This window comes from Rousettus aegyptiacus, unplaced genomic scaffold (genome assembly GCF_014176215.1).
Source record: "Rousettus aegyptiacus isolate mRouAeg1 unplaced genomic scaffold, mRouAeg1.p scaffold_m13_p_1, whole genome shotgun sequence".
NCBI lineage: Eukaryota > Metazoa > Chordata > Mammalia > Chiroptera > Pteropodidae > Rousettus > Rousettus aegyptiacus.
The window spans coordinates 25,127,401-25,154,054 of NW_023416284.1; the positions used below are offsets into that span (position 1 = coordinate 25,127,401).

The 26,654-nt window shown below is 38.2% G+C and overlaps 1 protein-coding gene and 1 pseudogene across 34 annotated transcripts in view; both read left to right on the forward strand.

Moving 5' to 3' along the window:
• The window catches only part of MACF1 (microtubule actin crosslinking factor 1), a 293,808-nt gene that overhangs the window by 188,145 nt on the left and 79,009 nt on the right, over window positions 1–26,654 (forward strand). For 22 of the 34 annotated variants that reach the window (XM_036232126.1, XM_036232219.1, XM_036232113.1 and 19 more), the window contains 19 exons: window positions 26–175; window positions 1,457–1,672; window positions 1,749–1,895; window positions 3,398–3,631; window positions 5,821–5,970; window positions 6,896–7,129; window positions 8,300–8,503; window positions 10,630–11,148; window positions 11,927–12,103; window positions 12,351–12,474; window positions 13,292–13,500; window positions 13,882–14,199; window positions 15,630–15,796; window positions 17,054–17,210; window positions 19,007–19,124; window positions 22,683–22,745; window positions 23,395–23,636; window positions 24,682–24,811; window positions 25,542–25,741. In XM_036232126.1, the coding sequence (XP_036088019.1) occupies window positions 26–175; window positions 1,457–1,672; window positions 1,749–1,895; window positions 3,398–3,631; window positions 5,821–5,970; window positions 6,896–7,129; window positions 8,300–8,503; window positions 10,630–11,148; window positions 11,927–12,103; window positions 12,351–12,474; window positions 13,292–13,500; window positions 13,882–14,199; window positions 15,630–15,796; window positions 17,054–17,210; window positions 19,007–19,124; window positions 22,683–22,745; window positions 23,395–23,636; window positions 24,682–24,811; window positions 25,542–25,741 (3,759 nt within the window). The remainder of the gene's footprint in view (window positions 1–25; window positions 176–1,456; window positions 1,673–1,748; window positions 1,896–3,397; window positions 3,632–5,820; window positions 5,971–6,895; window positions 7,130–8,299; window positions 8,504–10,629; window positions 11,149–11,926; window positions 12,104–12,350; window positions 12,475–13,291; window positions 13,501–13,881; window positions 14,200–15,629; window positions 15,797–17,053; window positions 17,211–19,006; window positions 19,125–22,682; window positions 22,746–23,394; window positions 23,637–24,681; window positions 24,812–25,541; window positions 25,742–26,654) is intronic. The other 12 variants (XM_016157363.2, XM_036232207.1, XM_036232211.1 and 9 more) reach the window with 3 other exon arrangements.
• On the forward strand, window positions 24,100–24,218 carry LOC118606766 (annotated as a pseudogene).

A 26,654-nucleotide genomic window follows, 5' to 3' on the forward strand; every position in this document is an offset into this window, starting at 1 on the left:
ATGCGTTTGTTGTTTTCCTCTACAGAATGTATTTAACCGGCAACTCTGTCTAGAACACGATGAGAAGCTGGTATCCTACCTGTCTCTATTACGAGACATTGAAATGAGGACTAAACAGATTCAGCCTCTGGAGCGAAGCCTGGCAGAGCTACAGGATCTGCTGTGTCAGGCCAAGGTAGGTTTCCAGACATTTCCTCCAGACCCACCAGCTTGGAGGAAATAGAGACTGTTCAGGAAGAAAAACACATTAAAAAACATCACCATTTAAAGGACGAAAAATTGATTAAAAAGGTGTAGCTGGAAATCTATGAAGAACACTGGGAAATACTGGTTTCAAAGAAACTACAGCAGAAGAGGCTCGCTGGTAGAGTTGTCAGCAGTATTAACTACAGTAGGGAGGCTGAGTACAATGAGGTCTAAGAGGGGGGTAATGCCCGAAGGTCACTAGTGATCTTTATAAGAATGGTTTCAGTGGGGTGGTAGGATAGACACTAGGTTGCAGTGGGAATAAATGGGAGGTTGGAAGGTGGGGACAAATAATGTAAATCATTCTTTCCAGAAGTTTGGTGGTGCAGGCAGGGAAAGAGGTAGGACACTAGCTAAAGGAGATGGACTGAGAGATGATTGTTTTGAGTAGATTTTTGAGCTGAGGAGGAAGAACCAATAGAAAAGGAGAACTTGAAGTTAGAGAAGAGAGAAAATGATGACAGATGAAAATGATGACTGATGACATAGAATTAGACAGCCTTGAGAAGGGAGGAAGAGTAGCTCTTTTATTGGAACTGGAAGTTAAGAATTGTCACAGATTTGGAGTCACAGTGAGAGCAGAGATTATAGAGGTTTACCAGTTTTCTCGATATCAAGAGTATGGCCTTGGGTAGAGTAGCTAAAGGGAAATGAGGACGATGATGCCCTAAAGGTCTACGTAGCTTTTCCATAGCTTATTTCTGATGTCTCAGCTGAGGATCACAATACTATAGACGAGCTGAGTGGGAAAGTTGGCTTAGGATATTTTTATGTTCTTTGATTCTGCCCCCTTGGAATTAGGAGTGAGAGTCATTCCTTTGATTGACTTATTTTGCATAACATGATATAGGCAGTAACACTCTTGGAGAGGCAGCAAGTTGTAGTGGAAGGGTAATTGCACTGAGTCAGAAAATCTGAACCAAATTCTGGCTCTGTGCTTACGATGTGGGTGAGGTGACCTCAGCCCTCTAAAAAATTATATTTAAGTGCTGAGGGCATCTCTTCTGTAAATTCAGAATTATAATACCTACTCTGCTTACCTCAAGGATTAGTGATTGTGAGAACCAAATAAACTAATGAACATATATAAAAACATTTTAGAAGCCCTGAAGCCTATAGGTAAGAAAAAAAATGTGTTCACAGCCGATTTTTTGATGGCAAGATTTTATTTAGTCTTGATTTTGGAGGTAATGCCACTTTATCCCCTCAGGTGTTAGACAAGGAACTAAAGGAGTTATCTACCTTGGTGAATCAGGAATTGGAGCATGTGAATCAGATTATCATCAGCCAGCCTCAGGAAGTCCCCTCTCAACTGCTGAAGGCTCTAGAGAAAGACGCCAAGAATCTTCAAAAGTCCCTTAGCTCTGTAAGTGACACCTGGAATTCCAGACTGCTTCACCTCCAGAATGCTGTGGAAGTAAAAAAGGTAACTTTTTGTTTTTATCCACAAAGTCTTGCAGGTTTGGAGATTTTTATGATCTAATTTATCATTTATTTCTTAGATGAGAATGTTAAATCAGCATGAACAGCTAGAGGGCAGACTTCAAGATCTGAGAGCCTGGGTTGGCAATACCAGTCTTATTCTAAACAAGGAGTATAACAGCAAAACAGATGCTGACAGCCTGAATCAGTGTCTCCAACATTTTGAGGTAAACTCTACCCATTCTCAGGCATGTTTTATTTGTCCTTTGAGTTATATGAACTTTATTTTCCAGCTAGGGAAACCAATATCTGTACTTATCTTTCTTAGAAAGTCTGATTTTCTATTTCAGAAATAGTCTGCTATGTTTAGTTTTTTAGGTTATCATACCCCTGGGAGCTTTAGAGATTATGATTATTTTTTCTTTCAGCTATTCTCTGAGAGAGTCTACAGAATAGCTTATTATTATCAACTTTATCTCCTCTTTATAACTGAGCATCTAGTATCTGTCTTTCGTTTCTATTTTGCCTAAAATCTAATCCAATGCACATATACCAATTTCAAGAGAATTTTTGATCAATGATCTAGTTCATAGCTTGGCAAACTTTTTTCTATTTCATCCTGTCCCTTTTCCCCAGTCTTAAGAGAAACAGACAAAAAGGTTTGTCCATTGTCAGGCTTCTGGTATACAACTTCATTCCTCTTTATTTTGCAAGAGTTGACCTGCCTTCTTCTTTCATACCCTTTTATTCAAGATAAAATCAGGGGAAAGAATCAAGGGTGAGAAAAACTTCTGTGACATAGTATAAGATATAAAAACACAGAGCATATCATGCATTGGTTTCTTCCCATAATTATAACTTCTGTGAATTCTTTTATGGGAAGAGAGCTATGGACTAAAAGCCCTTGTTTCCCTAGTGATAATTTCCAAAATCTGTGTGTTCACAGATGAAGCAAGCATGTTCTTATGATAAATATTCAAGAAGCCCTCCCAGCGTGCTTTGCAGGATTACTGACTGCTCTCATTTTCAAAGTGGTAGAGATTATAGATATCTTAATTGTTTTTGTTGCACCCAGTGTACTATAGCTGATGGTCACTAAATGTTTGTGGAAAAATTACCCAATTTTAATTATCTGAGAACAGATACTATTAGTGTTTAGGCAGTTTTTACTGCTTTAAGGAAGCAATATAACTTATATAAGAAAGTCTGACTATAATCCTTTATAGTTTTAAAATGTATAAGCAACATTATTTACTGTAAAAATCAAATTTTAGTGATCTGCAAATAAATTGAGTAATTTCTCCCCTCTGACCTACCGGTAACTCACTGTTGGACAAATGCAAATTGATTTTTGAACCTAAGAAAATACAATTAGAAATATCTCAGACCAGTAATTTGTTATATTTTCCAAAACTTAAAAAAATATATTTTTTACAGATATCTGGGATTAGCAGTACTGTAATTCTGTAACATGAATAAATGAAATTGCTGAAATCAATATGCAGTAAAGGAAACCTAATTGTAATTTATGAAGAATGTAGAGAGACCAGAAGTAAGGGAGACTATCAGTGCTCTAGAAATTATCAGTGTCAATTATAAAAATACAGAGGAAATTAACCTCTCGTGATTTCGTTGGTTCTTTGATTAGAACCAAAAGCTTCGGCTTCAACAGAGAATTAGAAGTTTTATTTCTTTCTTCTTTTTTCCTCTCTTTCCTTACTTACCTTAGGATTTGAAACAGCCTATGTGTGAAAGGAAATCTCAGCTGGATGCTCTTGCTTTTGATATTCAGTTCTTTATCTCTGAGCATGCCCAGGACTTGTCCCCCCAGCAGAACCGACAGATGCTGAGGCTTCTGAATGAACTGCAGAGGTCCTTCCAGGACCTTGTGGAGCAGACTGCAACTCAGATGAATGCCGTACAGGGCCATCTTCAACAAATGGAGCAGGCAGCCCAGGTCAAGGTCAGACTGAACCAGCAGCTGGGCTCAATTTGTCTTAAGGGATGTCTTCTGTTTGGATTTTCTGGCCAAACTCCATCTATCATGATTCTAAGAGCCTGCATTTACCAATTTTGAAATTTCATATTATTTAGGCCAGTTTGGTTCTGGTCCAGGAGGCAGCTGTTCTGGCCGTTTTTCTTGCCATGTTTTTGGTTTTATGTGTGCGTGTGAAAGAATGTGTTTATGTGTGTATGCCTGTGCAAGTATTTTTTTCTCTTTTAATGGACTCTACTCTCACTGTATCTGATTGTCTCTGACTTAGAAATGAAAATCACATCCCTAGCCCTTTTTTTACTTCAACATTCTTTTGAAAGCTGTTAGGAACATTTAGATACCCTGAGCTCTTAAGAATGGCTTTGAAATCAGTTTTATTCTGGGGCTTTTTAAATAATTAACAGTAAGATTCTTTAACAACCTTCAAATAGCTGACAAGGAAATTTTTATCAGAATCATATTTTTTTAGCACCTCTTAAATTACTATTTTCAGCACCTTCACACTGTAGTGCTCAGTGCTTATTCAATTATGGAAAACTGTAGAAGCAGGGGTGATATATTTTGGGGAAAAAACTAACAATCCTACTACCTTCTATCACAGCCCTCTTACAAAACATAATTGTGTTAAGAGAAAAATAACCTTAGAATACCAAGAATGATGCTTATACCATTTCTGCTATTTGAATAATAAGTTGGAATTCAGCAAGACAATATTAGAATTGTTGTTGTCACTAGCAAGTCCATCTCAGGGTCTTCTTTATTAAATATTGTGCAAAGCAGAATTGAGCTTTTGAGTCAGACTTAAAGCAAATCAGATTAGTCAATTCATTGTCCCCCATTACAGCTTAGTTGTTTCAACTATATTAAATTGAAATTGAAATAAAATACTAATGAAATGTTTTAGGTTAATTTCAAAATCTGAAAATTTGCAGTGTCCTCACTTGGGAATATATGTAACCTGTGGACAATTAATGAAATAGCATTGATCTGAGCCACTTTAACACAGCCCAGATCCAGGGTAGGCCCCTGAGCTGCAGCAGGTGATAGAACTGCATGTGAACATTCTCTCTGAGCTTGTAATTAATTTCACAATGTTTATTAACCTTGTTATTGTCAGAAATGTTCTGCTTCTCTCTATATTTGCCCTGAATGCATGTGTACGTCTATGTGTTAACTTGTTTGCTTTGCTTTTTTCAGATTCAGTCCGCACCCATCCTAACTCATGAGGATCCTGTTTTACAGCTGAAGAGCTCTTAGGAGTTCTCTTCTACAGCCCTTCTATTTGTCCTAAAGAGGGGGAGAGAGGGCCAATTTGGGCACCTGTTTGTAAGTGCAGGTGACTAAAACGCCATCAGAAGGTAGAAACTGGTGGAAAATGGTTTTAGAAGGATGGTCAGGAGAACGCATCATGCTCAATTGCTCAATCAGGTGCTTCAGTGTCAGGCAACTGAGATGAGATCTGAACCAAAGATCAGGCACAGAAACATATTCCTTCGCTCCCCGTGGGCCTGGCTTTTCTCTTTGATGTCAATGTAGACACCTGAAGGACTGAGCCAGTCGCTAATCTTGGGGGAGTTTCCTTCTCAGAATAGTCAAGTTCCTCATGTCTGGGATGTAATCATTCCGTTTAATAGGTGTCTGCATTTGTGAGATGTTTGATTTATAAAATCAGCTAAATTATCTAGAAGTTCAATCAGCTTATGAATTGTCCAGTATCTTGATTTTTCCACCTAGTCTAGTACTTCTGATTTTTCATATTTTGACTTAATATGTACCACATCCTCTGGTTCTGGTGGAGGAATTAATCAGAACCACTAATTTATTATCATCTGTGGATTTCAAGTATCTGGGCTCTCTGTTCTCCATTTCCAAGGATAATAGCAATCTGGCAAAGGAACTCCCGGACCAAAACCTGGGAGCATTCTCTCACCTGAAATTACCCTTGATGTGAATCCAGACCATAGACCCAGATCAACAGATTATCCAAATGAGGGGAGCTTTCTGAATATGATTTCTGTGCTTTTTCTTGTTATAGTCTCTCGTCAACGTTTTCATTCTTAAGATATAACCTTCTTTCTTTATATTTCAGGGAGTTATCTTTTATTCGCAAAATGAGAATTATTAATTGTCTCTTGGCCCCTTTGCATTTTAATTAGACTCTGCAGAAACAACAAAATACTTGTCACCAGAAACTGGAGGATCTTTGCAGCTGGGTAGAACAGGCGGAAAGAGCATTGGTGGGCCACCAAGGAAGAGCCACCCAGCAGGATCTCTCTGCTTTACAGAAGAACCAAAGTGACTTGAAGGTCAGTATGAGTTAATTCATTTTTTTTCCTTCCATCAACAAATATTTATTAAGGCTTGCTATGTGCCAGGCACAGTGCTTAGTGCCAGCAACATAATGGTAACCATCCCTGCTCTCATGAAACTTATAGTCTGGTGGGAAAGACAGATATTATACAGATAATCACAAAAATGAGCATATAATTTTTAACTATTATATCTATAAAGGAAAAGTTACCTGAGAACATGTAACAGAGAGACCCCATCTAGTTTAGGATGTCAGAAAAGATTACCTCAAAGAAGTGTCACTGAAACTGAGAAATGAAGAATATGTAAGGGTTAATGCATGAAGAGGCAGGAAGTGGAAGAGAATATGCCAGGCAGAGGCCTATGCATCAGTCTTGAGGTGGAAATGGGAATGAGAACAACATATTCAAGAACAAAAAGAAAGCTAGTGCATTTAGACTACAAAGACTAAAACAAAGGGAAATTAGTGAAGGATGAGGCTATAGACTAGGCAGTACTCGTATCATGCTGGGTCAGATAAGGAGTAATAACCAAGAGACTATAAAGGAGCAACCTGGCCTTGACTCAACCTATAATCTAGTTGTCAACTCTTCTTATAGAAGAATGATCTCTTTGAGGATAACTTATTACAAAATAAAAATCTCTGTTCTACAACATGTTTATGGGCAGTTTATTTTTGTCTTCACTAAATATCTGCTTAGAAATTTATAGTTTGCTTAGAAAATTAAATATTAGAAAATGACTTAAAAATATTTTTAAGTGTATTTTTGCACTAGTTTAGGCTTAAACCTTAAGCAGATTGTAGTCAGGGACATGCACCCATTGCAGAATCGTCATCCTAGTCATTCTGTCCTCATACTCTTAGAGGTCTTTGGAGGACCAAAGTCGAAGGCTCTGCCATCCCTGTTTTCCTGTGTTAAGAATTTGCAGGATGACATTCAGAATCGTGCCGCCTCATTTGCCAGTGTTGTCAAAGACATTGAAGGGTTCCTGGAAGAGAACCAGACCAAGCTGAGCCCCCAGGAGCTGACAGCTCTTCGGGAAAAACTTCATCAGGCTAAGGAGCAATATGAAGCTCTCCAGGAACGGACACGGGTGGCCCAAAAAGAGCTGGAGGAAGTAGTGACCTCAGCCTTACAGCAGGAGACTGAAAAGGTAACCAGACTGCTATGATATTTGGGATTTTTGTTTTTGTTTTAAAAGAAAATTTCAGTACCTACACACATGCAAGGTAATGAGGGAAAACTGCCTTATAGAAAGCATAAAATTATGAAAAAAAGGCTACTTCAGGAGCTGGTATCTGAGCCAGTATTTATTTTTATAGGAAACATCCTGAAGGACTTTTAAAGTCAGAGATAGTTGATGGGAAGTTCATATTACCACCTCTACCACCAAAAAAAAAAAAAAAAAAAAATCTTGCCCTCTGTGTATTCAGTACTCTGACTAATGTCAAAAAGAACTTGGTGAGGAAGGGTAATACTACCCTGGGGGGAAAAAAGCAACTGGCAGGTTTCTAACATGAATCTGGATTGGTGATTCAGAGGGCTAGGAGGAACCATTTGAGAAGTCTTAGTGGGCCAAAAGCTATCTCCAAGCTGCCGCTGTAGTCTCTGTGGGAGTCATGGCATTGGGATAAGCCTGGGAGAAAGTAGTTACAAATGGCCTTCTGCATCCCACTCAGTGCCAGCAGATTGAATTAGAACCCTCTGTCTGGCCATGGACTCTTGATGCTAACAAAGGAGGTAGAAAAACGAGAAATACCTAAAGATGAATTCTAAACTACGTGAATGTATCACCTGGCATTTACTTTTTAATTAACTAAAATACTTGAAGAGTCAGGAAATAGAATTTGAGAGGCTAGTTCAGAACTCAGTGCTTTGTTTGGCAGAGAAAAGGATAGGCGAGGTCTGTGTTTCTCTTAGGGTGGAGCAGCCAGGTAATTGAGTGTGACTACTAGCTCTTACCCTGGCAAGCCAGTGTATCACTTGAGTGTTCCTAGAAAGGATTCCATGAAGCCTTGCTGAGGTGCCAGAACTAAATCATCTTTTACTAAAATAAAGCTTTTTAAATCCTAGGGTTTGTTCTTCCCTGCTCCACCTTTTTTTAAACCAATAAGATATCAACAAAATCTAGAGATCATTTTAAATAATTATTTGTTCAACAAATTTAGAAGATGCTCATTCTTTTTTATGGGTTCAAAGACTGTTTATACCATCTTAGAGTTCCTCTTTTTCTTAAGCATAAAAATTTCTCCCTTTACATAACCTGTACATTAATTGCTGAGTATCTAGGGCTTTCTCACTGGACTTCCTCTGTGCTTTTCAGAGTAAAGCAGCCAACGAACTGGCAGAGAACAGGAGTAAGATCGATGCTCTCTTAGATTGGGTGGCTTCAGTGAGATCATCTGGTGGACAAATGCAGCAGCTCTCAGGAGCTAGCCTGGAGAGAGGAGCCTTGGATACCACCGATGGTCACATGGGGGTCAACCAAGCCTCAGAGAAACTGGACCAGCAATGTGAGAAGATGAAGGTAAGGATGTTAGCTTGTCCACACTATGCTAGGGGCTCTCTTCTGCACGAGCAGGTCACTATAACCTTCTTGCTCCTAAATCCAGTGAGCACTTCTTAGTCCATCTCTTCTTTGATGTCTCAGCAGCTTTGACACTGTTGGTCACACCCCTTGAAATACTTTCTCCCTTGCTTTCCATAGCACTGCCGTGCCCTGATAATCACTTCCTTTCCCCTAGCCAGCTTTGAAATATTGATGTGCTTCCAACTAATAGTCAAGGCCTCTTCTCATCTTTCAGTATATACTCTCCTTGGATAATGTCATCCATTCACAACACTTCAATTATCATTGGTACTAAATAATTCCATGTATATATTCGTCTCCAGGCTAGATTCTTATCCTGGGCTTCAAGCCATTACATATCTTTTTGCATCTTGGCACCATAAGCACCTCAAAATGAAAAACAGAACTTCCGTTTACTATAGTACCCTTCCCTCAATTAAACATGTTCTGTTTTCTGTATTCACACTTAATTACCTGAACTAGACATCATCCCGGATTCGTTTCCCTATCTAACTGTCCTGTATCGAATCAGTCATCAAATCCTATGCTGCTTATATCTCTTTCACAGTCAGCCACACTTCTTCATATCAACTGAGATGTTATTGTAGTTGAGACGACTATCAACTTTCACTTCTGTTATTGTAGTAGCCTCTACTGGTCTCCTTGCCTGTTGGCTTTTACCTTCCAATCCATCCGCCACACTAAGTGATCTTTCTAAAATGAGATGTGTATGTGTATCCTATTAATGGCTCCCTATTGCCATCTTACTATATTTCTTACTATATAGTGCTGCTCATTTATTCATTCAGCAAATATTGAGCACCTGCTAATTGAAAGACATTGGAGATAAACCAGTGAACCAATCAGATAAACCATATTCTGGGACATTAACTGGCACATGCAGGCACATTATATTGCATGATTGAAAGATAATTATATATTTAAGGCACTTACAAAACACACAGATCACATATTTTAGTAGTGACACCTTTCTAGCAAAGAAAATGTGAATTAGCTGGAGTGCTTCTGTTGAAGGGCTTATGTAGACTATTGCCCTATTTTGTATTAGTAGGATTTCCGTCTCTGGCATTCCGCTTCTGTACTTGGAAGATTCATTATAATGTGTCCCCCAAAGCGCTGGCAGTCTTGTAACAACAACACAGTAGAGATAATCCTGCTGTTATAGAGACCTCCCTGACACCTCTCACTGGCAGCAATCAGCCTGACCAAGTACCATTTCCATTCTGGGAAGGAATCTCAGCTTCCCTGAGATCACATTGGAATCCAAAGTTGTCAGGTTGCTATTGATACGGATAGAAACTAGACGATATTCTGAAGAAAAGTAGGCTATAGTGCTTCTCTAGGTGGTTGCATAAACAGATAGCCAGGAACACAGACTGAATTCCTACTGACTTCTATAAGACTCGAGAATAACACTGTTAAAACAACCCCTATTGTTCTGAAAGAACTAACATTTCATTGGAATAGAAAAAAGTTCCGTTTATAAGTACATAGACATAGCACATGCACATAAAGATACAAATTTCCTATACTGTCCAGAAACACAGTCTACTTTCACTAATATATAAAGTGTTTATTTAATGAATTAATTTTCCTAGATCTTTCTAGTAGGGACAGTCTTCATCAATATGTGAGTACATGTTTCACAGCTAAGAATTAAAAATTCTTATATTATCATATGTATAGCTCACCCAACTTAGTCTCACCTTCCATTATTATCAGTTCATCCCTTAACTATCTGTATGACCTCAGTCAAAACATAGTACATTTTTTAGTATTCACAATATTGTCTTCCTGTATTGCAGATTATACCACAAATCAGATGAGATAATACATATGAAATCTCTTTGAAAACTATAAGATTCTATATGTGTCAATTCAGCTGGGATTAGCATATGGCATAATGCTTAGAGAAAGAGAAATGTTGGTGATTGCCGAACAGCTAGAAAAGTGACCTACAGAAATCTCTATCTCTAACTGTAGATGTAACCAAATTATTGTGGTGTCCCTACTGATTTTGTCCTTTGTTTTGGGGGATTTTTTTTTTCTATTTATTTTGCCAGACCTGTCACCAAGAATTGCTGTCTCAGCAGCAAAATTTCATCCTGGCCACCCAGTCAGCTCAGGCCTTCCTGGACCAGCATGGCCACAACCTCACACCTGAGGAACGACAGATGTTGCAAGAAAAGCTAGGAGAACTAAAGGAACAATATGCGACTTCCCTGGCCCAGTCAGAGGCAGAGCTGAAGCGGGTGCAGACACTACGGGATGAGCTACAGAAGTTTCTGCAGGATCATAGAGAGTTTGAAAACTGGCTGGAACGGTCTGAGAAGGAGCTGGAGAATATGTATAAGGGGGGCAGTAGCCCCGAAGCCCTTCCCTCCCTGCTAAAGCGGCAAGGGAGCTTCTCAGAGGACGTAATTTCTCACAAAGGAGACTTGAGATTTGTGACTATCTCAGGACAGAAAGTGTTGGACACTGAAAACAGCTTTGAGGAAGGCAGAGAACCATTAGCAACTGGAGCCTTAGTGAAGGACAAGCTGAAGGATGCAACAGAGAGATACACTGCTCTCCATGCAAAGGTATGGGAGAGACTTCTGGCCCCTTGTAGTGAAATGATCATGCCTGCCCTCATACAACTGTGGATGATTTCTGGGGCTCAGAAACCTGAGGACATAGTGAGCAAGCTAATTTGTATGTTAACTACAGGCAAAATGTCGTTATAAGCTGCACAAAAATGCAAAACATAGAGACCCACAGGCTAATATCTGATCCTAGCAATATCAAGGGTATGTCTCACTCCAGTGATGAAGGCAGAGGTGCTCACCTTCTTTTGTTCTGACCAGGAGACGCGGGCTCCCTAGAGACATGTACAGGGGAAACTTAAACCAAGTACACAGGTTATATTCCTGGAGAGAGCATGTAGGGTAAATCCTTATCTTCTTCTGTATCAAAGAACTCCCTTTAGCTCCTGAGGTGTAGGATCTAGTCAGTTCTTCTTACCTGTCTTGTGTTTTCTATCAATACCTCTAACCCCCAAAGAGGAACACCTTTTGTATCTCTTATTCCCTTTCTGCCTGCAACCAGATGTATAGTTCTTTGGTGGTTTGTTATACGGCTCACTAAATCTCCCCTAGTATATAATAAAGTTGAGGTAAATAGTATGGCTCAAACAATGAAGACCCCACTCATAGAAAGTGGTTGCTATCCCTGTCTGTGGAGGTCCCTGCACTGTCCCTAACTGTAGTGACAGTGAGTTCCCTGTGAAAAAGGGAGGCTTTTCTTTAGATCCTACCTAGGAAGCTTCTGCCTTTGGCCTGGCCTTGCTTAAGCCTGCTTTCCCTTCTTTCTCTGGTACAGTGTACGCGATTGGGCTCTCACCTGAACATGCTACTAGGCCAGTATCAGCAGTTCCAGAGCAGTGCCAACAGCCTGCAGGCCTGGATGCAGGCTTGTGAGGCCAACGTGGAGAAGCTCCTCTCAGATACTGTTGCCTCTGACCCTGGGGTCCTGCAACAACAGCTTGCAACAACGAAGGTAAGCCAAGACACAGATTGTTGTATTGCATTACTTAGAGTACCCCAAAGCAAAGCTAATACTGGCATAGGTTAAATACCATGGTTGGGATTCTTTGGACAAGATCTGATTCCTAAACATTTTAATATCTATGGCTGTGGATAAGCTGAGAATTACTCTATAAGCTGCTTAGTAACTCCAGATTCCTAGAACCAGCTTTGGTTACTCACTCAGATATTTTCTTTTATTCTTTTTCATGGACAAGCAGCAGTTGCAGGAGGAATTGGCTGAGCACCAAGTACCTGTAGAAAAGCTCCAAAAAGTAGCTCATGACCTCATGGAAATTGAAGGGGAGCCAGCCCTAGACCACAAGTGTATTCAAGAAACTACAGGTATAAAGCAGCAACAGTAATAGTGCTCTCTCAATTCCTAGTATGTACCTCTGTTTTGTAATACATCACAATGTGTTGCACAAGTATCTGATGAGAGCTAGGTGCTGAGGATATAAACATGAATAATAGCTCACCATCTAATGAACATTCTTGCTTCATCGAAGGACCTTTGCAATCTGGCTTCAATCTCTTTCCCCCAGGCATTCTGCTTTCTAGCCACACAGTACTTCTTTCCAAAGTAAACTAGTCATTTCTTAATTACTTAACCCCTAAAGTTTCTCCCGTTGCTTATCTGATAACATCAAGTGCTTATCATGAAATATTCTTTATGCTTCAAAATCTACCCAAGAAGTTACGTTTTATAAAGTTATAAAGTCATGACTGCCCCCTCCCCAAAAAAGATATAAAAGATAAATAATCATTCTTATTTCTGGCTCTTCCAGTACAGAATTCCAAGTAACAAAATAGCACTTAGGATTTTATTTTCATGGTTAATTGTGATGTCCCTTCCTCTGCCTGTGCTCTCTTTTAGAATCTTAAGTTTATAGAAAGCAGGGACTTTATCTTGATTTATCTTTAGTACTCAGCATCTAGGACAGACATGTTCCTAATGACAGAAATTCCTAGCACTTCGTAAGGGCTAAATAAATAGTACTTATTGAATTTGGCTCAAATATTAATATCCTTTAAGCTTATTCCTTCTATTTGTCTTGATATCTGTTATTATAATTAACATGTGCAATTTAAAAACATTATTTTTAAAAGCACAACTCAAAAATAGTCTCTACTCTCTCTTCTCATGGCCTTGATTTTCCAGGTTTCATACTTAACCATTTCCAAAGCCTCTCCTGTAGCTTGGCTGAGCGCTCTGCTCTGCTGCAGAAGGCAATTGCTCAATCTCAGAGTGTCCAGGAAAGCCTGGAGAGCTTGTTACAGTCCATCAGGGAAGTTGAAAAAAACCTGGAAGAAGAGCAGGTGGCATCTCTGTCCTCAGGAGTCATCCAAGAAGCCCTGGCCAGTAACATGGTGAGACGTCTACCCTGAGTTCCCATAAAGGTTATATTTGCCACATTCTATAATTACATCATTTTGAAAAAGTATCAGAATAAGTCATTTCTATAAATCTTCTAATGAGACTTAAAGGTGATGGCTAATCCATGTGAAGATATTTCTACTCAATTTCTAAACCATTGTTAAACTGTAAGAACAGTGGTAATAGCAAAGTGATTTGGTGAAGTGGGTTAGAGAACTAAGTGGATGAGATGTATGGTATTCTGAAGGCTCAGATGCAATCCTTCAACACTCTTTGAGTAGGTGAACATGTAGTTTTTAGAAGTTTATTAGTTTGTGGCTCAGATATCCTTGAATAAGTGAGCCAGGAGCTGACAGATATGTTCTTGATGGCAGAAATTGAAGCAGGATATTGCTCGGCAAAAGAGCAGCTTGGAGGCCACCCGTGAGATGGTGACCCGGTTCATGGAGTCAGCAGACAGCACCACAGCAGCAGTGCTGCAGGGCAAACTGGCGGAGGTGAGCCAACGCTTTGAGCAGCTCTGTCTACAGCAGCAAGAGAGGGAGAGCTCCCTAAAGAAGCTCCTGCCCCAGGCAGAGATGTTCGAACATCTCTCTGATAAGCTGCAGCAATTCATGGAAAACAAAAGTCGGATGCTGGCCTCTGGAAATCAGCCAGATCAAGATATTGCACACTTCTTCCAGCAGATCCAGGTGAGGATATATCTCCCAGATTGACAGAATAAAGGCAAAAGAAGGGCAAGGAGGGGACCCACATTTACTGAGCATACAATATGTCGGTCAGTGTACTGGAAACTTTACCTGCTTTGAATTGTCACAACCATCCTTTAAAGCAGGCACTGTTTTCCCATTTTTAAAAACATAGCCTGGATTTTAATTTTCACTCACATTACATGTTCAACCCAGATTAGCAGGTTACTTATCTCATCACAGTCACTCAGGGACTCAGGTCGATGGAAACTTCATCCTGACATAGCTTCCATAATTATCGCTTCAGTAGGAAGAGGAGATATTGTATATGTTCACATTTTATTAGTCAAAGCAAGTTTCACTGGACCACATCTGACAATGGTGAAATGTAATCTTACCATGTACCTAGAAGGTGCAGAGCTAGAAATATTTGGTGAGAAGGATTACCTACCACGGATATATGTGTATGTGCAGGAGTGGAATCGCTGGGTTATAGTATAGGCATGTACTTCATTTGACCAAGAAGTGGCCAACTCGAGCTCTTGAATGGCTGTACCATTCTGTTTCACTGGTCTACCTAGTTATATAGTGTACTATTTTTTAATTATAGAAACTTCGTGGTATGTTTTAATATCTAGGACCAGTCTTTCTAATTACTTTTTTTTTCTTACAGGCTTTTTCATAGCTATAATTACACATTTGTTTTTCCATATAAACTTCAGAATCAACTTTATTAGTTCTAGAGAGGAAAAAAAAGTTGGTATTTTTATTTGGATCACTTTAAGCTATTCATGCATGCGTATATATGTACATATGCATATTTTTATGGATCTTTGCTATTTATTCAGGTCTGCTTTTGTGTCTTTCAGAAGCTTTTTAAAGTTTTATTCATTAAGGTTTTATACATTTCTTGTTAGTTGATTCCTAAAGCTGTACCTTTTGTACTGCTATTGTAAATGAAGTTTTCATTCTTGATTTTCATATGTTGGTTTTATGTCCTGCTATTTATTGAATTACTTCATTGTTTGATTTAGTTGTATTGTTGATTCTTTTGAGTTTGTAAGTATCCCTTCATGTCATCTGAAAATATAGTTATACATATTTTTCAAATTTTTATGCCACAAATTATTTTCTCTTACCTAATATCTTCAATACAGTGTTAAATAATGGAGAGAGTATATTTGCCTATTTTACAGGAGAAGAGATAGACTGTAGAACCTTAGAGAAGTTTAATAGCTTAAGATCATAAGTGGCAAAGCTAATAAGTTGGCAAAGCCATTATTGAATTTCAGGGTGTGTGTTTTTTTGGTTTTTTTTTTTTTTTTACTCCAAAAACCTCCACTCTGTTATGCTGTCTAGATATCTTCCATCTTTTCGTGTATATTTACTTATAAGGACCAGAGGACTGAATACATTTCCTATTTGCTTGACAGGAGCTCAATTTGGAAATGGAAGACCAACAGGAGAACCTTGAGACTCTCGAGCATCTGGTCACTGAACTGAGCTCCTGTGGCTTTGCACTCGACCTGTCCCAGCATCAGGACAGGATACAGAACCTCAAAAAGGACTTCACAGAGCTCCAAAAGATGGTTAAAGAAAGGTGAGTTCTCAAATACATTGGTCAGTGTTGGGGAACTAATTTTTTCTTACTGTTGAGTGAAATGATTATCTGTTCCTTCTTCACTAGAAAAAGTGGCATCAAGAACTCTGCCAATGAGTCATAGTGGGTTGAAAAGTGCATCTTTCAGCCACAGCTCCCCAAGCTACTTGATGCTTAGTGGTTTTTCTATTACTAAAACATTCCTTCTCTGTAATGGGGCTCAGTTCCTCTCTGTACCATCCAAAGCCCAGGCTACCTGAACCAAATAGAACAAATTTGGGGGACCAAATAGGATTGTGGCAGGATTTGAAATAAAGAGAAAAATTAGAGGAGATTTCCCAGGCATAATTAAAGGTTATGTTGGCACTCACCTTGCTTGTTTTAACCACATTTAAGTTGCTATTTTAGAGGAGTGTCTATATTCTTTTAAGGCAAACATGGAAATCTATGACAAAGGTGGCTGATTTCAGGTTATCTGCTCATTGTTGAAAAGCCATGATTCCTCTATTAGAAAGCCTCACATAGGTTTAAGAGCTCGAATAAGACTTTCTCTTGGTTTAGCCATAAATATAATAGCAAATATTGGCATTGATTAGAGAAAAGCAGTTGCTCAAACCAATACTATAAGCAGCAGGTTAATTTTAGTGGAAGGGAGGTGGACAAAAGCAAGAAGACTTTGTGTTTCTTCCCCTGTGCAAAGGACTTTTTAGCTGTTTGAGGAACCAGAATACCTGGATTGAAGTCTGATGTGGCCATTTCCAAAACTGAATTCCAAATTGATTTCTCCTTTCTCCTTGATTTATTTTATATATCAGTGTACATAGCCTAACTTCTTAGAGCTTCATTTTTAGCATCTTAATTACTAAAGGAATTAGCATTTGATTAGGCCTTGAAAGAGTCAAATACCTAAGAAGTAGCAGAGCTGGACTTGGGATCCAAAGCCTGCATTCTTTCCACTGTATCCTAGTACCTAAATAGCACGCTTCCTTTAGTTTTTCTCACTTTCACTTTAGCCTAGAGTAAGATTGAAGACTTCTTTCCCCAGAAATGTCCAAACAAGGGCAACAGATTCCTTAGTTTGTTGCTCTCCTATATTATATGTGGTTGTTTAGCCAGAGCTGCTGTGGAAAAAATGATGAAAAGGAAAGGCCCTGTTAGGAAACTGATGCCTAGAATCCAAGAATGAACCTTGTTTTAGTTCAAGTTGACTTTCTGCAAAGCTTAGTTTCGCAAGTAACAAAACGTCTTCACTGACAGAGAAGAAGATGCGTCATCTTGCCAGAAACAATTGGATGAATTCCGGAAGCTGGTTAGGACCTTCCAGAAATGGCTGAAAGAAACTGAAGGGAGTATTCCACCTACAGAGACTTTCATGAGTACTAAAGAGCTGGAAAAGCAGATTGAACACCTAAAGGTGAGCAAACAAAAGATGTCCAGGAATCGGACTAGAGAGCAGTTTAGAAGTGTGTACAGATTCATCTCCAAATGTGGTGGAGAAGTGGTATGAGAAATGCAACTTATTTGTCTACATCAATATAGAAATTACCACCCACCCCTACCCAAGCACTGAGCACCAAAACATCTATTTAAAAAACCAAAACAATAATCTGGGAATAGTACTTGTAAAGTTTCAGCAATCTCTTAGATGCCTCTCATGCTTTGGTGAATCATAAAAAAGACAGACAGTTTCCAAACTCCAGTCCTTGAGAAACTTAACCTCTCATTGTATGTTTGAGAATTAAACAATTATATGTGAGCCAATGACTAGATATATGATTATGAAATCAAGGAGGGAAGAACTAGTACTACACCTAATAAAGGAAAGGTTAGGATCAGATGTTTGGGAGGTGCCTTCAAAGGTAGGACTCCTTTTTCCTATCCTTTGCAGAATATTTCTGCACCATCTTTGATTTGTAGTCATCTGGCCTCTGCTTGTACCTCTGACACATCTCTTCTTGTTGAAACCAGCCTCCAACTAAATCTCATGCACTCATCCTTATTGTCTTAGTACAGCAGGATTTATCTTGAGCAGATGAAAGAAAAGAGTTTGATTGCTTTCACAGAAGAGAGTACGAGGAGCATTTGCTGTAGGGAATTTGCTAGGGCAGAGGTTTCCCAGTTTCTTGGTTCACAGTACCCTTAAGTTTCAAGAAATTTTTCATAGCAGCACAAGGCCAAAAACAAAAATAGAAAACCTCAATTGCTAAGTGGTCAGGTCCAAACAACTTAATATAGTAGCTGTTCATATGGTGTCCAACAGATGTCACTGTATTTCTTTCAAAAATTTAAAATGTCCTGTGAGTCAGTGCATAATTTAGGAACTATAGCCCTATGGAGTCAAGAGTAATTAATAAAAATTGGCAGCTGTGAATTGATAAAGTTCAGTTTGAAGTTAGGCAGCATGAGCTTGCTAGATGTTCATGGCTCTCTGTCTTTCTCTGTTGCTGCTCTACAACTTTAAGTCAAAAGCAAACTAATTATTAGGGAAATTCAAAGTGGAGGAAGGGATTGAAGGCAAGGATAGTGTCCCTGTTTTAGAGTAAAATCTAATTACTGTGGTAGGCAGTCCACATCTTAGACACAGTATGACCTGGTACTTACTTAAGTGTTAAAACCGATGCCATTGTTTCCCAAGTTAAACCCAATATAAAGTTCCCTTGAAAATGCAAAGTGTAGCCTATGATTCTGTGTATTTCACTACACTTCACTGTTTAGCTCCTCATTTTACTTTACAGTGGCCATTTCCTTTTTATTCTTTACATGCATGCTGTTACCCTTGGCCACTTGGCAACCTTTAGTCTTAACTCAGAGCTTTCCTCGCTCTAGCCAGAGTTAGATGTGTCTCCTCTTGTGTTCTCAGAATTTACGGATCGTCTATATTTCTGTAATAGCATATATTATATTACAATGCAGTTGATAATCTGAACTCTCGGTTTTAGGAACTGTATCCTTATTTTGTATTCACAGTGTCTAACAAGATACCTAGCCTATAGTAAATACTCATTAAATAATGAATGAATTAATGGGAAGGTCCTGATTATTTCAAGGTATCGTTCTTTCATACCTGGCTAAGATCTTGAAATGGCTCAATATATGAGGATGGTCTCTTAATTCATTATAACTAGAGAGTATATGTAGAAGAACAGATGTCCCCATTTATGAGGAGAAAGCTCCCAAATATTACATTTAGCTTTTTTGTTCTTGAAACAGGGTCTCCTAGATGACTGGACAAGTAAAGGAACTTTGGTAGAAGAAATAAATTGCACAGGCACGTCTTTAGAAAATCTCATCATGGAGATCACAGCACCTGATTCCCAGGCCAAAACAGGTGAGTGCAGGCTCTTAAACATATAGAGAATAAACCTCACTCTTTGCTTTGGACTTTGGTAATGACTTCTTATTTAATAAAAGTCGGAATCAAGGTCGGCTATGAGAACAAATGGGGAATCCATGAAGCAGTCTCCCCCCCTCAACCTGATCTATTTTCCATTTGCTGTATAACATTGCTCCATTTTACAAAATCTCTTCCTGTGATGGGAAAAAGTAAAGGGACTGTTTGGCCCACTTAGAACTTCAAATGAACCATATAAATATTACAACAGGATTTTCTATCTTGAGGAATTTCTCTCTTTTATACATGTGAATGGATAGCTACACATCATCTTTATGCTGGAGTCAGCTCTGGATGGTATAAGTGTGATATCTTGGGAGGGGCTAATATTTAGAATTTAGTCTGGATGCACCAGAGGCTGACACATTTCTCGGAAGTGGATACAAAGATTGCGCCTAGATACCTGAATAATCTCTGGCTGCAAATTAAGTCTTTCAGACAAATTCATTATGAACTCAGTCACTCACTGGGTGTTAATTGATATCATGTAGGTTTTATTACCAGATGATGTTAGTATACTCTTATAGTCACTTAAATAGTAAAGGAAAAGTTTACACTATTTTTTTCTCCTGAGAATGGTTACTTTTCTACCATATCCTAAAGTTTAAAGATCTCTTAGAACTCCCCAGAAGTTCAATATTGAATTGCATTCAACATTGAATTATTTAATAATGACAACAGTTCAGGGAATTGGCGATTCTTATATTCTGACACATAAACATCTAAATTCAGTGACTTAGCATATGACTACATCAGGAGTTGGCAAACTCTTTCTATAAAGGGCCAGATAAAAAATATTTTAGCCTTGTGGGCCATGTGGTCTCTGTCACATCTATATGCCTCTGCCATTGTAGCACAAAACCAACCACAGAGAATGTATAAATGTGTGGGTGTATCTGTGTTCCAATGAAACTATGTATAGAAATAGGCAGAGGATCTGATTTGGCTGGTGGACTATAGCTTGCTAACTCCTGGACTACATCAGTGGTGGTTCAAACTTTCTAAAGCACCAGAATCTCTTTTTTTTAAATTAAATTTAATATAGAACTCTACTACAGAAAGCAAAGAAAGACATATTTTGTGGGCATAAATTTCCCTTATAAATTCATTTATAGTCTTTCTTTATTCTGAAATCCATTAATGAGAATATTGAGACTTATCTTTGTAAATATAAAAAATTTTTAAATAGGACTGTTGGTTTACAGTTTCATCATCTGATTTATTTCTAAATTTTGTTTGGTTGCATTGCATCCAGAAAATATGGTTCACACAGATAAATTGTTGAAAATAATGACAAATGTTTTTAAAATTTTCACTCTGCAATCTTAGAATACTCTTTGATTAAACCGAACTAGAACTTTGAAAGTGATGTAATGAGAAATTCTTGTTTCAAAGTTAATTCAACAAGAATATTCTTAAACATGGAAGGCACCTAAAACTGGCACTGAGGACAAAAATTGCCTGTAACACAACACCCAACATCATTATGACCTGAATTCTATTATTACACAATTCTACCCTGATGAGAGCCTGCTCTGAGAAGATGGGCCTCAACTTCTCTCTCTCTCTCTCTCTCTCTCTCTCTCTCTCTCTCTCTCTCTTTTGCCTTAACCTTTTTTGACATAAGGTAATACACATATGCCATATGTTTTTCTTTGTACATGAATGGACATGTATAAGTTCAAATATTGTAAAAGGAGTACTGGTAAAGAGCTACAACCTTCCAGTCGATGACACTCAAAGAACTTTAAATGTATCCATCAGGACCTTCTTTGCTCTCCCCCAAAAAGGAGCATACAGTTGGCCCTCCGTATTCACCTCTGCAATGCAACCAACAGCAGATCAAAAATATTTGGGAAAATGTCACATTGTTGCTGACATGTACTATGTAGTTAGGCCTGTGATGGTTGCATCGGTACAGAACATGTATAGACTTTTTTTTCTTGTCTTCTTCCATAAACAATACAGTATAACAACTATTTACATAGTATTTACATTGTATTAGGTATAAATAATCTAGAGATGATTAAAAGTATGTGAGAGGATGTGCATAAGTTATATGTAAATACTATACAATTGGATATAAGGAACTTGACAACCGTGGAGTTTAGTATCCGCGGGTGTCCTAGAACCATTCCCCCCCGTGGTTACTGAGAGACAACTGTAGATTGGCTGTATCTAGTGGATTAACATGTGGTTGAACATAATTGAATATGCATGTTTTATTGCCATTTCTAAGTAGTTCGAAATACGTTCTGAATATTAAATTTGAACCAAACATTTACAGAGTCCCTAAAGAGCACCTCCTTAGGTGCTTTGAAAATCAGTTTGAAAATCACTGGCCTGATTTTTCTCAAAGTTCTGTTCCAATTCTGAAAAACCATGAATGTTCCAGTTCCTTACATTTGTGTAATGCTTTTTGTTTCATAAAATGCTTTCATATCCATTACCTCACTACCTCTCTCCAGTAACCCCATGAAAGCTGACAAGATAGGTAGTAGTATCTTCATATCCTAGGGAAGAAGGCTCACATATGGAGTTAGTGATTGTCTTGACTAACTCCATATAGGACCTTCTTTACCTAATTACGAGTCCAGTTTCCTTCGGCTATCACCACACTACAGAATATGATCTTTCTGTTTGATCCATTTTTCAATATAACTTGCACATGAGTTTTTTCCACAGTGAAAAATCAGTGTACGTGAGTTTTATTCTGTCCTTTTAATGTAACATTATATCATGAATATTCTTCAGATTTCTGTATAATCTTTATAATTAAATGACCTAGTATTTACTTAACTTGGGACACTCTTCCAAAATACAAGAAATCAACTGCGGGAGAACATACATGAAATTGTGGTAATTAGAAGCAGAACCAAAGGCCTAAAGCAGAATTCATGGGAATGTTTATGAGCCAAATCTGTTGGCATTAGAATTTGTTTTCTGATCTAAGAAGGAGAGCAGAAAGTCATGAGAGAAAAGATAGGGAATCTTCCTTTTAAAACAATATAAGAAGAGTTGGTTTTAATATCATTATTAAAAGAATGATACTTTTATGACCTTGATTGTACATATTATTCATTTTTATTTATTATGTTGAAAGACATTAATGTTAAAGTTGAACCTTTTTGGCCTTATTATAAATCCTCATTCCAAAGATGTCAAATAACATTTTAAAGACTTAATCATTTTACCAGTACTTCACAAAATGAAGGAAGGGTCCAAAGAATTTAAGTTGGAGACTAAAGAAGGGAATTTGGATTTCCTCTAGAAAGGATTAGAAATCATTACTGCTAAGTTGCTGAAACACCTCAAGGGACACTTTGTTGCCTGGCAGCTAAAATGATTTGTCTCTTTCCATGAGTATGTTGTCTTGTGCTGTGTTAACTTCCTGATACCTGAGCTCAAAGTGAGTGCCAAAGAACAAATTCAGTGCCTCTATGTATTCCTAACACGTTTGTCTTGCCCTGTTTGTCTCTCTGTCCTTCTGCTCAGGTTCCATACTGCCCTCTGTAGGAAGCTCTGTAGGCAGTGTAAACGGATACCACACCTGCAAAGGTGAGAATGCCATTTCAACAGTGCCTCTTTGTTGGGTGTGTTAGGACAGTGTTCATGTTTGCACCTGTGTGTGTTTCCATATATGTGTGGAAGAACTGCTGCCAGGATGGGTGTGAGGGTAAAAATGTAGGAAGAAGCAAGTGCGATGCCTCTTTGCCAGCCGTAGGCTAACGGGTTGGCAGTCAGTGAAATCGGGTACTAAAGAAATAAAAACTATACCACTAGGTCAAACCAGTGAAGAAAGACCTTAAAGATAACACATGGGAATCTTTGAATTTTAAAGAAGCTATACTAGAGGTAGTCTAGTCTACCCTCGACCTACCAGTCAGGTGATTTCTCTGGAGTTTAGAGAAGAGAGAGCAGGAAAATGCCACAGGTCCTTAACTCCCCTCACTTCTGTTGTTCTCATGCTTAGCATTTTATTCATACATGTGAGTAATAAAGCTGAAATCAAAAAGCAGATTAATGAGAGCTCTTTGCTTTGTGTATGTAAATAGGAACTTTTATGTGATTTAGCAGGAAGATAATCTCTAGTTCACGAGCAGGACTAGGAGAAATGCTTAATCCTGATGAGTAATTTAGTGGTTAGGAACCAGTGGGGTTGTTGGGAGAGCTGTGCCCAATCTAATGTGTTTTTCTATGATGCTAGACCTGACGGAGATCCAATGCGACATGTCAGACGTGAACTTGAAATATGAGAAACTTGGGGAAGTACTTCGGGGACACCAGGAAAGCCTTCAGGCTGTCCTCAGCAGAATGCAGGAAGTTCAGAAGGAGACAAGCTCAGTGCTACAGTGGCTGGAATCCAAAGAGGAAATCCTAAAAGGCATGGATGCCTCTTCATCTCCAACCAAGACAGAAACAGTGAAAGCCCAAGCTGAATCTAACAAGGTACTGTTTATATTAACTGCACCCCAAAAACTAAGAGGAAGAGGCTGCTGTACCAGTGTTCCTGCCTGAGCCCAGGGACCTGAGAACGAGACATGGCCAACCACCCAGGACCATGATGAGCAAGCAGCATGTTTAACTTTCAAATGAAGAATATGCGTAAACTTTCCTAGGGAATCTTCTTACCTATGAAATTAGAAATTTTTATAACTCAGATTCAGAAAGAAAACCAGATGTGTTTGCAGAAAGAGAATAACCCTCCTCAGAAGTATGAGCTCATTGAGAATGTTATTGCATTTTCTGTATGATGCCTAAAACCAAACCATTCTCATACAAGTGACTTTCCAGCTCTTAGAGGGATCTAAATATCTGTGATTGCAGTTCGTTCTTAAGATTGACACGTTGGACTAGGAAGGACATCAGAAGAAATAAAACCATATAGAAAATCCTATAAAAATGTTTTACCGTCTACGGCTATAGCACCCTGAACAAGCCCGATCCCATCTGATTTCAGAAACTAAGCAGGGTCGGGCCTGGTTAGTACTTGGATGGGAAACAACATAGGAAGACCAGGTGCTGTAGGCATGAAAAATAAAAAATAAAGCATTGTAAGCTGACAAGGTCCTTGTAGTCTGTGAGGTCAACCAAGGGTTGTCTCATCTAAAAAAAAAAAAAAAAAAGTTTACCAAAACTTTTTATATTCCAATTGATGATAGTATGTCATCTCCAACCACATAAACATCATCGTTATTGTCATCATCATCATGATTGTATCTTGACACTTTTAGTTAATGTGGTGTAATAATTCCTTCTTCTTGGGTTCTACTGATGTGTTGTACATAAAAGAAATTTAGATCCTACCATCTAGATTCTTATTTTAAATAAAAATTGAAGCAGGAAGTTTAAGTATCTTAAAATCACTAAACAAGTCATGGATAGAATCTGAATTAGAGCCTGATAGCCACTCAGTCTTCCAGTCATTCCTCCACACTCACATCTTTGTTTCCCATCCAGAAATCTCATGGCATACATGATGTTCTTTTCCTAGGCCTTCCTGGCGGAATTGGAACAGAAATCTCCAAAAATCCAAAAAGTAAAGGAAGCTCTAGCTGAATTACTAATAGCATATCCCAACTCACAAGAAGCAGAAAACTGGAAGAAAATGCAGGAGGAGCTCAGTAAGTTATCACATGGGTGTTACAAATTCACCTTGTCTAAATTGCTTATCTTCAAAGCACATACAGCATTTTAGCATATCATATAAAGTAGGAATTATTTTTAGTTAATTTTCATAAGCAACTAAGAAGCCCAGATAGGATTAAAGAGTGAGCTTGATTAGGGAAAAAAATTTAGAGATTTTACACTCAAAGTGTCAGGAGTTTGGCTTTCTTGGGCAAGTCAGAATGACAATCTGCTGTAATCAAAAACTAAATAGAGTATTGATGATAAAAATGAAAAATGGGAAATAATCTAGTCAATGAAAGCATTAGATAAATTCTGCTGTGTTCATAATATTGAACTATAAGTAATGTAGATGAATATTTTATTGGTATGAAAAACTTATTGGCATAGTAGATATTTATAATATAGAAAGTTTTAAAAAAAGCTACAAAATAATATCTTTATAGTGTAAGATATACTTTACATGCACTCGTTTATGTGTGTGTCTGTACTTCTATGCAGTTTTATCCCCTGTCTAGTTTCATATAACTACCACCACAATCAAGATACAAAACTGTTTGTGTTACTTTAGTTAAAATTAATGGAAGATTATTTTTAACTTTAAAAAAATATTTAAACATTTAAATAAATAAGTCATTTCCTGTAGTATATTAGGAACATAATTTAGGGATCAGGCCTGTGGTTGATGAGAGTGAAGGAATACATTTTCTCATTTCCTCTCTACAGATTCCCGATGGGAAAGGGCCACAGAGGTGACAATGGCTCGGCAAAGGCAGCTAGAGGAATCTGCAAGTCATCTGGCCTGCTTCCAAGCTGCAGAATCCCAACTCCGGCCCTGGCTGATGGAGAAGGAACTGATGATGGGAGTGCTGGGGCCCCTGTCTATTGACCCCAACATGCTGAATGCACAAAAGCAGCAGGTGCAGGTGAGCAGTGTTGCTGAATGCTTTGGAGCAAAGAAATTGGAGTCACATGATCCTGGGTTTGAATGCTACTCTCAGCAAGTAGATTTCATATGTCCCCGGGCAAGTCATTTAACCTCTCAGAGTCTTGATCCTTAGTTCAAATGAGATGTTTCTAAGGTCTTTATCATGGCGCTGGTCAAGCAGTAAATAGTCAATAATTATTAGTAATATCATTAACAGTCAGTAAGATGAGTGATGTGAGAATGTGAACTTCTGACTAAATTGTAGAATCATATTTTACTTATAATCCCCAGTAATAGCCATTCACATTACTTAATGCAATAACTTATATCTTCTGGCTTTCCTGAAAGAAAGCTTTTCTGCTAACCAGACCTCAAAAAAATTGGCTTAAGTGCCTAACATCATGAAATTTAAGACAAGTTATGTCATTTCCAGTGAAATTCTGCCTAGAACCTTTCCTTGTTCTACACCCACCCTAGCTTGTTGCATTTCTTTTCACCATCCACCAAGTCCCCTAAATCAAGACCTAAGTCATTTTTGAAGGAAAACTTTCTTTTAGCTCCTGCATGCAATTAATTATCAAGTCCCATTCAGTCAATTTACAAATATTTTTCTAACCCAGTGGTATTCAAACTTTTTGGTCTCAAAACCCTTTTATACACCTAAAACTTATTGAGGACCCCAAAGAGCTTGTGTTTATCTATTACTATCTATGGATGTTTACTATATTAAAACATCGAGGAACTTTTTAAATACGTATTAATTTTAAAATAATGATAAAATGATTAAATTAATATAAGTAACATTTTATATAAAATATGCATTTTCAAAAACAAAAATTTAATAAGAGTGGCATTGTTTTATATCTTTGCAAATCTCTTTACTGTCTAGCTTAATAGAATTTTCTCATAGA